Below are 11,223 nucleotides of genomic sequence, written 5' to 3'. Positions count from 1 at the left end.
ACAAATTAAATACATTTTTCCAGGCATTATGTGAATTTGTGACTAGTTTTTTTTTTTAATAAAAAAAACTGTTCACATAGCATGTTTGTATTGGAGTGTAACTTTCACTAGGCCTCACCACATTCACTACTTTTTTTCATACCACTCAGCAATTATGAAGAAAGACTTAAAAATAAATAAATAAATAAGTTGGCCTATTGTTTCAAAGAATGAGAGCAAGTGGCAACCACAAAGCAAAATTATATAATTAGAGAGGAGTTGTAGCGCATTCCACAAAACATATTTACAAACAAGGGTCACTAAACTACTAATTACTAAAGTTCCCTTGAAGCATCCACAATAACAGTAAGTAGTCTGGCAACAAAAGGCTAAATATGTTACATATATAAAGTGCAGTCCACAGGTAGCAGAACCATTTGCCCTGGCTCAAAATGTAGGATATTCTAGATCACAATGAGGTTGCACATCTTGTATGAATTACATGCTTATGCTTCAGTGCTCTTGATTGAGTTTTTTCTACCCCTTTTTCGTGGTGGAGTCAATAAAGTCCGAGGGCTAATTTCTTGGACAACCCGGAAAATGCTAACATCCAGGATAGTCGAGCCATCCATTTGACCAGCAGGCTTGAACAGGCAGACATCAAGTTCTTCAAGGTTGTTGTCTATAACAAAATGCTTCCACCCACTGGTAATCCCTCCATAACCACGAGCTTGATTATGGTTATATCTGGCTCGCCATGTATCATTATTAAAACGTAGATAGATTTCTTGGTTTTCCAGGGAAAGATGATTTGCCGCCCATTCTAAAGGGATGTACTAATCACACAATAACACAAGCGCAATTAATATGTAGAAACTTCTTCTTCTTCTTCTTTTTTTAAATGTTCATTGAACACCAAGAAAGATTTTCAAATAGCAACAACTATATCGATTTTAAGTGATAATGTTGCTCAATATTATGCTGATAATGTAGAAGCAATACAACAAAAAAGGACAGAAGTAAACACATTGACGAGTTTAGCTATATGATGAAAGTTTGCAATAGAGAACATTTACCAGAAAGAATTTCTTGTATACATGCGTGGGTCGCATAACAGCAAGGTAGGTATCATCGCTTGATGCTGCTTGGGCCAAAAGCAAGGCATCCTTGATCTCATCTTCAGTTACAAGCCTTCTATTTGACACATATTGCTGGCCTTGTGCCCCATTCTTAATGATGGGTGAACATTCCGCATCTGAATTATTCATAAACGAAATACTTCTATCAAACCAGTATATCCTTGAACCACATGATTCTTTGTTTCTAGCATGGTACTACAATAGACACATGCAGCTAAAAAATGGTGGAAGGGGCCTACAAAGCAATTCTGTATCAAAAATAGATAAGTGTAGTACCATATGTGTTAAGAGGTTTACCATCACTTGCAGTGGACTTCATTCCCTCTCCACAAGTAGCAGGTTCCTTCCTCCCAACACTTTTAGCACTCTGGCGAGTCCTTTTATTACCGACCAGAGATATGATATATTGTTCTGAAGGCACTGTGGCACTGTCATCACTTACATAGTTCAAAGGTGAAGGGCATCTAACACCATCATCCAACGGGGTATGAACATCATCGATCGAACCTTCCCTAACTTTTTTCTTAGTCAAGCATCCATTGTCATGTTCAGTTGGCCCACATTTTCTGACAAAATACGAAGCCCCCTTCTCACACAAGTTCTTTCCATCAAAGATTAAAACATCAAACTGTGACCAACCATTGTACCTAAAGACCAATAAATCAGTCTCTTCCAAAGAATGATCCTTGACAAATTCTTGCCAACCATGGTTAAAGAACAATGTATCATCAATAGTCTTCAACTCTACATCCCATGTTAAACCACTAGGACCTTTAAGAGTCACACTTTGAGGCAGCTTCTTTTTCAAATTGTCAACAAATTTTTTGGGAATGGCCTGCATTGTCAATACAAACATAGGCAAACTAGAGTAGACAATTGAGGAAAAAAATGCAAGAAAGGGGCATAGTGTTGCAAGAACAACAAACCAGAACCTGGCTGTACTAACTGACCAAAATGTCAAACATTCCCAGCAAGATATAAATTCAACAAAAATTCATTCATTGAAGCAAAGAATTGCATCATCACTATTCAGTGAAAACTAACTCAAGACTTCCATTCAAAAAAAGAAAAAGTAACTCAGGGCTCCTTGACACCATGTTCTCTAAAATGGAAACAAATTAATTTTGAATTTAGGATTCTCTTTCTGAATTTAGGACTCCTTGACACTATGAAGATCGTATCTTTTGTAAATCCTACAATGCCACATCAATTTAAATTTCATTTTAGTAACTGATTTTAAATAATGTAAACCCACGTGAGCCTTAGGATTTTGTGGAAAAAAAAAATCTTCACTATGGATTAGCTTTTGTCCATTTCATAAGCAAATACAGAGGTTCTGTGACAGAAAATACTAATATGCTTCTACCTTAAAAACATAATACATCTAAACAAAGAGCCACCAAGCAGAGGAACCCCAAAGCTTCCCATTCTTCAAAGTAAAAGAAAGGACATTTTACGTTCCAAAAAGCACGTTCAACAACCTTTTTAAAGACCATGCAAAGCTACCACCTTTAGTGTTCTCATAATTCACAAAATTTCATAGATCCGAATAGGTAAAAGACCAGCTTAAAAAACTTACAAGCTGGCGATCATAATCACCGAGGAGATACTGAGAGAAGTGAATTGTTTGGAAATGGGTCCAATAGATGTCCTCTGCCCATTTGCTCCAATCTTTGCATGATTCTCCCATTTCCACTAATCAATGGCTCTGGAGTCAAAAATCAAAGATAAAAAGTAAGACTTATAATTATAACTATAAAAATAAACCAAAAATAACATTTTTAAACACAAGAACTCCAAACATTGAAAGAAGATTAGACCCACTTTTAGAAGTCCAGCAACACCCACCTCAAAAATTGAAGAGAATTTTTTTACAAGAAGTGAAAGTAACAGAGAGAGAGAGAGAGAGAGAGAGAGAGAGAGTAAAGAGGGTAGTTGAACCAGGTACAGAGCAAGACTTGAATAGTAAAGTAGTTGAACCATGAGGGTATGAGTGCAAAAAGACAAAGGTCACTGACACAAATCTCCATTATCTATAAAAAAAAGGTTAAGACTAGCCTCTCCCCGAGGATACAGTTGCAGCACATCTGGCCTCCAACAATTGTGTGATACAGTACTTTTTAGTACTTTTTTAGGAGGGTGTTATATATTTAGAATTCTAACTTGTATGGTTGATAAATCATGATTAAAATATTTACCAAAAAAATAAATCATGATTAAAATAATATGTATAGAAGTGTTTTAGTCTTACTTAAAGTTATGTATGTTATGTAAAGTTAGAATCGAGCTGATGTAGAAGTTATTGTGCATTTCAGCCTGGCTCAATCGATCGAAACTTAGGCTCGATCGATCGAATCTCGGGTAGAATGCGTTTTTCTGCGGATTTCCAACTCAATCCTAGTTGTTTAAAACGTTTAGGGTTTTCTAATTTGTCCTAAGAATAAAAGGCAAACCCTAACCACGTTTTAGTGTTGCTCATATTGCTGTTTATGTAAATCTCTTGTGAGATTTAGAGGAACTTTCCTTTACACAAACTTAGGGTTTTCAAGGAAGAGATTTTATCTACACCTTGATAATCAATTTAGTTGTTGTCATTAAAGTTTAAAAAAACACAAGCGGGTGTGCTTGTATCTGGTGGTGAATCCAAGAAAGAAAGAGTCCGTGAATTCAGAGCTTGCACGTGGTCGTGTCAGTAAGTTCTACTGGTGGATAGCAATAAGAAGTCGAGTATGGGGGCTTGTGAGTCTTATTGTATGGACTTCGATTATTTCAAAATAGTGGATTCAGGTTTACCTTGAGGATAGCTAGGTCAAATCCTCTCCAGGTTTTTACCGATTTGGTTTCCTAGGTGATCATATCATTGTGTTATTTATCTTTCCTAGGTTTTTACCGATTTGGTTTCCTAGGTTTTTACCGATTTGGTTTCCTAGGTGATCATATCATTGTGTTATTTATCTTTCCGCTGCTTTGCATGATATGATTGTTTTGATTGTGATAACCTAGTTTTGTTAAATTGGACTAAGTAATAACTTGGCTAATTATCTAGGTTAATTCAATTGTGTTTTTAAGAGGTCTAAAAACCATCAACGAGAAGCAAATGTCTATCAGGACACAAAATTTGTACATCTTTTGGTAATACACAAAATTAGTATTGAACTATTGATGAATAATTTTCCCAGTTCCAACACTCACAAGTCACAACTTAAGGTCTCCACAATTTATGAAAAAAAATGTTACTCAAAACCCTTTTGATGCATTATTGCATAGGATGCATGGAATATATTAGATACTTCCATCTCTTGCATTAATTGGGTTTTGGAAATCAATGATCCCTCGTTCGTTTGAACTCGTTCAAACCTTGGTGAGTATTGGGAATGAGAAGTGGGAGCACTCATGCGCTGCATCTTACTGCTAGCTTTCTAGAAGTATTAGGGTGAGGTTTGTGGCACCCCAATCATAATAGTTATGGTTCAATCTAACATTTTCTAACAGAGAGGTGTCCCTATAGTCATGCCCAAAGGGGTGAGTCACACATAGTCGTCCCAACTCTCTCTTTCTCTCATAAAAAAAAATAATAATAATAATAATAAAAAAAAAAAAGGGTTTTGGAAATCGGAATAACTAAGTGATAAAAGAAAATCTTTCAATTGGGCAGTTACAAGAGCACAAATTATTTAATATTTTTTTTTTCATAAACATGATATATTGTGATTCAAACATCACTTTTTTGCTTGACCTTACGATAAACAATTTTTTTAAAATAATAATTACTATAAACGTTACTTTTAAAGTAATTACATCCGTATTATATTTTCCATAACAAATAAATAAAAAATAAAGACATCCATATTCTATTTGTGTTTTTAATTATTTTTGCATTTTACTGTAAACACCTAATGCTTAAAAATCCCTCCCTCCACACTCGGTGTTCTAAGTGTAGTGAGATTTTGCATTTTGCTATATCACTATCTAAAAATAAATGTCTACCGTAGCATGTTACATAAAAAAATTAAAAAATAAAAAAATTCTCTCTTCTATTATCTACAATAACAGTTTTTTTTTTTTTTTTTTTAATTCCCTTTGTTGCTAATGTGTATTGAATATAGTACTATTTTAATGAGATGAGATGAATTACAAAATAGATAATTGAATGTATGATGTATTGTTAGAATAAATGTAAAATAGATAAAGTAATTTTTTTAGAAAAATGTTTTTTTCCTTAATTTTTTCCATTTCCAGATGTGAAAACTTTTATTATCCAATCACAACATCTCATCTAGGTTGGTGAAAACAAAATTATAAAAAAATTTGTGCTCCAGACTTTTTGTTTCAAATAGTGCTAGAAATTGGCATCAAGAAAAGAAAATTGTATAACCACACGACTTAAACATAAAAACAAACAAAGATAGCCCAAGCCTTCACTAAACACATGAACAAAATCACTATTAAAGCTCACTTGAAGCAACCTCAATAAGTAGTATGGCAACAAACCTAATTTGAGAACTCCAAAGGGCAAATATATTACATACACCAAACCTAATTTGAGTACTTAAAAGGTAAATATATTACATAAACAGTCTATAGGCAGCTGAACCCTCTTTCATGCTCAAAATGTATGATATTCTAGACCACATCAAGGTATCACATCTTATATGAATCACAAGCTTGTGGTTTGGTGCTCTTGATTGATTTTGGTCTACCCCTTTTTGGTGGTGGAGTCAATACAGTCAGAGGAGTAATTTCTTGAACAACCCGGAAAATGCTAACATCCAGGACAAAAGAGCCATCCATTCGATCAGCAGGCTTGAACAGGCAGACATCGAATTCCTCCAGGTTGTTGTCTAGAACAAAATGTTTCCACCCACTAGTAATCCCTCCGTTACCCCGACCTCGATTATAAAAATATTTAGCCCGCCATGTACCCTCGTTAAAACGTAGATAGATTTCTTGGTTTTCCTTTAAGGGATGATTCATCACCCATTCGGAAGGGATCCACTGATCAAGCAATAAAACAAGCACAATTAATAGGAGGGAAAATAATTAAAAGAAGGTTCATTTAAATCCAAGACAGGAATTCAATCACCAACAAGTACATCCATTTTACGTGAGTCTGTTTATAAGCTGATAATGTAGAAGCAATATAAAAGGGGACAAAATCAAACATATAGATAAGATTCATTATACAATCAAAGCTGGTGATAGAGATCATTTACCAAAAAATGTCTCTTGTATACATGTGTGGGTCGCATAACTACTTGGAAAGTATCATCACTTGATGCTGCTTGAGCCAAAACCAAGGCACTCTTGATCTCATCTTCAGTTACTGGCCTTCTATTTGACACAAATTGCTGGACTTGTGCCCCATTCTTCTTGGTGGGTGAATCTGCAGCATCTGAATCATTCATAAATGAAATATTTCAATCAAACCAGTATATCCTTGGACTACATGATTCTGTGTTTCTAGGATGGCAACTGGAAAGGTACTATAATAGCCATATGCAGCTAAGAAAAATGGTAAAACCTAGAGTAGTAATTCCTTCTTTAAAAATATATATATATATATATATAAAAATAAAAAACAATATTAAGATCATGTGTTAAGAAGGTTACCATCACTTGGATTGGACTTCACTCCCTCTCCATTAGTAGCAGGTTTCTTGCTCCCAACACGCCTAGCACTCTGCCGGGTCCTTTTATTAGCAACCAGGGAGTTGATACATTGTTCAGAAGGCACTGTGACACTGTCATCACCCATAGAGTTCACTGGTGAGGTGCATCCAGCATCAACATCCAAAGGGGTGTGAACATCATCCATAGAACCTTCCCTTAATCTTTTCTTAGTCAAGCATCTGTTGTCATGTTCAGTTTGCCCACATTTTCTGACAAAATACGAAACCCCTTTCTCACACAAGTTCTTCCCATCAAAGATTAAAACGTCAAACTGTGACCAACCATTGTACCTAAAGACCAACAAATCAGTCTCTTCCAAAGAATGATCCTTCACAAAATTTTGCCAACCATGGTTAAAGAACATTGTATCATCATTAGTCGTCAATTCTACATCCCATGTTAAACCACTAGGACCTTTAAGAGTCGCACTTTGAGGCAGCTTCTTTTTCAAATTATCAGAAAATGTTTTGGGGATGACCTGCAATGTCAACGCAAACATGAGCAAACTAGACAATTGAGGACAAAGATGCAAGAGAGGGTTCAAGTGTTGCAAGAACAACAAGCTAAAACTTATTATTGACCAAAGTGACAAACATTCACAGTAAGATATACAAAATTCATCTATCAAAGCAAAGAATTGCATCGTCACTCACTATTCACTAAAATGTAAATCAATACTCCTTGACAACATGTTCACCATCAATGGGAACAAACCCCCTTAGTTTTGAATTAGGATTCTCTCTTTATGAAATAGACTAATAGAGAGTGACCAGATCACAAAATAACTTTTTTTTCTTTCACAATCCTATAATGCCACTGGCCACATCATTTAAAGTATCATCCGGCTGATCCATTTTCTGAAAGAATGGAAAAAATCCTTTGTCCCACTTATTGTTATGCTCCACCAATCACAAAATGCCATGTATCTGATTTTTTTTTTTTTTGCCATTTTAAACTTTGGTTTGTTTATAAAGAAAGAAAAAAGACTATGTGATAAGTTGTGACCTGTGGAGTATAAAGTGACACACAAAAAGTGGGACTGAAGATTTGTATTCGAATGATAACTGATTTTAAATGATATACTGCCACATGCACCTTAGGATTTTGTGAAAGAAAATCTTCACCATGAATTGGCCTTTGTCCACATTTCCTAAGCAAATGGAGTGGTTCTGTGACAGAAAATACTGATATAGTTCTAACTTCGAACGTGATCAACTTCAGTTGCCAGGAGTTACCAAAGTACATTTAAAAAGGGGATGAAAACTAAAAGTCATAAGTTTTTTCTTTTCTTATGAAATTGTAATGTAAATTTCATGATTTTTTTTTTTTTTTTTTCTATTAAAAAAAACTGTGCAACATATTCCACTATTAGTTGCCTTGGTCTCAAATTCTTGGATTTCAAGAACCCCCTCCCCTTTTTTTCTTCTCAAAAATATAAATTTACACAACACATCTAAACAGAGTGCTACCAATATAGTTTTCTCTTACTCCACAAGAACATGTAAGAAGAAGCAGAGGAACCCCAAAGCTTCCGCTTCTTCCATGTAAAAGAAAGGACATTTTGCATTTAGTTTGAGGATGAAGGAAGAGAATGCATTGCCGCGTGTGAAAAAACATAAATAATTAAAAAAATTTAACAAAATTTGATATTTTAATAAAATGTAGTGTAAAATAAATAATATAAGGTTGGTATTTTGAAAAGTGAGAATGCAAAAAAAAAAAATAAATAAATAAAGAGGTTCTTGTGTGCTAAAATAAACAGGAATTTTTGAGCTTTTAACTTACATTCTAAAAGGCATGTTCAAGAACTTTTTTAACGACCATGCAAAGCTACCACCTTTTAGTATTTTCAAACTTTTCATAAACATGAAATTCAATAGATCCTAAAAGGAAAAAGATAGTCCTTAAACTTACAAGCCGGCGATCAAAACCACTGAGGAGAAACTGATAGAAGTGAAAGGTTTGGAAATGGGTCCAATAAATGTCCTCTGCCCATTTGCTCCAATCTTTGCATGCATCTCCCATTTCCACTGAACAACGGTTCTGAAGTCAAAAAATCAAAGAAAAGAAGACAAAAAGTAAGATTTAACAGTAAATAAACCAAAGACAACACTTTTAAACACAAAGTTGCGCTTGATATTGAAAGAAGTTTAGACCCACTAAAGAACTAAAGCAATTTTTACTTAGCAGATAGAAGCAACAACTACCTCAAAAAATGAACACCGTTTTGCAACGAGTGGAAGGAACCAACTTTACAAGTACAGAGAGAGAGAGACAAAGGGGGAGAATCCTTAATTGATCAGAGAGATATCCGAGGCAGCTGCAGGTAATCATGTACAGTGCAAGACTTGAATAGTGAAATGAAGGTATGAAGCTTTGACCGGCAGTAAAAGTAAAAATAGATTTTTACTTATGTATGGCCTGTATACATTAATAATCTACTTAAAAAAAAATTAATAAAACAATTAAAAATAATAATTTACTATTTTGATATTTTTTTAATTTTACATAAAATTTTTATAAAAATAAACTATTAATGTGTCCTTTAAAAACAAACATTACACTTTAACCGGACCCAAGTAAAAAAAGACAAAAGGGTGAAACTGACACAAATCTCCATTATCTTTTTTTTTTTTTTTGGCTGAATAAATCTCCATCATCTATTTGAAAAGACTAGACTTTACCCGAGGCTACTTTATTATGGTGTACAAAATTGAACAGAGAAGTACTCTTTTTTTTAAGTAAGGGATATCATTCACGAGAAGAAAATGTCTGTCCAGCAAACAAGACGATAATAATTTCACTTTTTTTGGCATGTAGTGATAATAATAATAATAATAATAATAATAGTAACATAATAATTTCACTTTTTTTTTTTTTTTTGACTTGGTAAATTGTTATTAGAATAAGATTATCTGTTATTAATATTAATTGCTACCATGTGTTATTTATGAAAACTTACCTATTTGTGAGGTAAACTAAAATAATTTTATAAAAAATTTAAGAAACTACACCATTACATGATTTGCTCTTATATGATTTCAATTTATGTTATAATTTGATGAAGAAACCATTACTTGAACGTGTAATGGTTTACAAAAAAATTTGTTAGACAATTTCAGATATTGCAAAAAAATAACTCAAAAAATTTAGATATTAAAACTTCTAAAAAATTAAAAAATATTAAAGAATCAGTTAATTTACTGCTTAGTAATTATTGAAACAAAACAAAATATATATGACTAAACAATAGAGAAATATATGAGAAATATGAGTTACATTCGAAAAAATAATTTCAATTATTGCATGTTTTTTTATCTTGTAAAATGCGGCTAAAAAGAATTTGGTAGTTTATGTATGAAAAATACTTTTTAAAAAATACGTGAAAAACCATAATATATATATATATATATTTAACAAAGTAGAGGATAAGAAAATAACATAAGAATAGCTCAAACCTCTACTTGGCTTTAAAAAAAATACTAGCATTATGCCCGTGCGATGCACAGCTTAATCAAAATTCATATGTAAATAGTTTTTATTTAATAATTTACTTAAAATTAGATAATAGAATAGATAATGAAAATAAATGAGTATTTGACTTTTAAGTTAATTAATGAATACAAATTGTGTGAAAGTAAGGTATTATAAAATATGTGTGTGTATATATATATTGAGCTTTAAGGCTCAATTAATCACCAACGTATATTTAAATAGAAAAACCATGAATTTAATTATTAAAAACTATCCAAAACAATAATTAAAATCATATTTAAGTGGAAACCTTAATTCAATAATTAAGAATAATCTAAATTACTTAACATTTAAAATAATGACAAATTTTGCAAAAAAATTAATGTCAAATTCAAAAAAAAAAAAAAATGATGGGTATTAATATTGTTGCAATTTAAGATGCATTAGACCTTCTGATTTAGTGTAGTATATGTTTCTGCAATTTAAGATACATTTGACCACTTTTTTTAGTGGAGTAATTTAAAAATAAGAAGAATTAGACTACACTACGCCTATATTGTTGCAATTTAAGATGCATTAGACTTTTTTATGTAAATGTTTTCTTTAAATCTAAAAATTTAAAAAAATTTATGCAATTTGGTGCTGCAACTTGGCTCAACTACAGCGTCTACGCCCAACGCATTCTAAAAACAAACATATTTATTGCACTCTTTTAATAAGTTATTACTTATAAATATGTTTATATCATGAATGAGATATATTGTTTTCTTAGATATAATTTTGAAATTGTTTTTTAAAACTGATAAAATTGAATAGTCAACTTGGTTCTTCAATTTTACTATTTCTTTTTTTTTTTCTCTCAAAAATTTCTCTTTAATTTGTATTCATGGAAGAATATATGTTACCGATTAAAACTCTTAAAATACATATTGATAATCACAGTAAAATACCATATCAAACC

At 32.5% G+C, this 11,223-nt stretch overlaps 2 protein-coding genes across 3 annotated transcripts; both read right to left on the bottom strand.

The window, feature by feature from the left end:
- Positions 1 to 224: 224 nt before the first annotated feature.
- Positions 225 to 3,148, bottom strand: LOC126712123 (B3 domain-containing protein REM16-like). Of its 2 annotated transcripts, none has more exons than XM_050411335.1 (5): positions 2,943 to 3,148; positions 2,698 to 2,826; positions 1,416 to 1,953; positions 1,056 to 1,234; positions 225 to 815 (listed from the first exon to the last, which is right to left on the bottom strand). In XM_050411335.1, exons 2-5 carry the CDS (start codon positions 2,806 to 2,808, stop codon positions 486 to 488), a joined length of 1,158 nt encoding a protein of 385 aa, XP_050267292.1. In that variant the 5' UTR covers positions 2,809 to 2,826; positions 2,943 to 3,148; the 3' UTR covers positions 225 to 485. The 2 variants fall into 2 exon arrangements, with proteins under 2 accessions (XP_050267292.1, XP_050267291.1); XM_050411334.1 differs by having other exon boundaries at positions 2,967 to 3,147.
- Positions 3,149 to 5,508: 2,360 nt separating this feature from the next.
- LOC126712121 (B3 domain-containing protein REM16-like) lies at positions 5,509 to 9,153 on the bottom strand. Its single transcript, XM_050411333.1, has 5 exons — positions 8,996 to 9,153; positions 8,703 to 8,831; positions 6,729 to 7,266; positions 6,332 to 6,510; positions 5,509 to 6,113 (listed from the first exon to the last, which is right to left on the bottom strand). The coding sequence occupies exons 2-5, from the start codon at positions 8,811 to 8,813 to the stop codon at positions 5,760 to 5,762; spliced, it is 1,182 nt and encodes a 393-aa protein (XP_050267290.1). The 5' UTR covers positions 8,814 to 8,831; positions 8,996 to 9,153; the 3' UTR covers positions 5,509 to 5,759.
- Positions 9,154 to 11,223: the final 2,070 nt, after the last annotated feature.

This window comes from Quercus robur, chromosome 2 (genome assembly GCF_932294415.1).
Source record: "Quercus robur chromosome 2, dhQueRobu3.1, whole genome shotgun sequence".
Classification (NCBI taxonomy): Eukaryota; Viridiplantae; Streptophyta; class Magnoliopsida; order Fagales; family Fagaceae; genus Quercus; species Quercus robur.
Note: the sequence above shows the minus strand (reverse complement) of the source record. Positions and strands in the feature narration are given on the sequence as shown.

What these genes read in the sequence shown, in the direction of transcription:
- LOC126712123 (XM_050411335.1), bottom strand. Translation starts at nt 2,808, where the DNA reads ATGGGAGAATCATGCAAAGATTGGAGCAAATGGGCAGAGGACATCTAT. An exon ending in GAAGTCCACTGCAAGTGATG is followed by an intron (nt 1,235 to 1,415) that starts GTAAACCTCTTA and finishes TGAATAATTCAG; the next exon opens with ATGCGGAATGTTCACCCATC. An exon ending in TATACAAGAAATTCTTTCTG is followed by an intron (nt 816 to 1,055) that starts GTAAATGTTCTC and finishes TTGTGTGATTAG; the next exon opens with TACATCCCTTTAGAATGGGC.
- LOC126712121 (XM_050411333.1), bottom strand. Translation starts at nt 8,813, where the DNA reads ATGGGAGATGCATGCAAAGATTGGAGCAAATGGGCAGAGGACATTTAT. An exon ending in GAAGTCCAATCCAAGTGATG is followed by an intron (nt 6,511 to 6,728) that starts GTAACCTTCTTA and finishes TGAATGATTCAG; the next exon opens with ATGCTGCAGATTCACCCACC. An exon ending in TATACAAGAGACATTTTTTG is followed by an intron (nt 6,114 to 6,331) that starts GTAAATGATCTC and finishes TTGCTTGATCAG; the next exon opens with TGGATCCCTTCCGAATGGGT.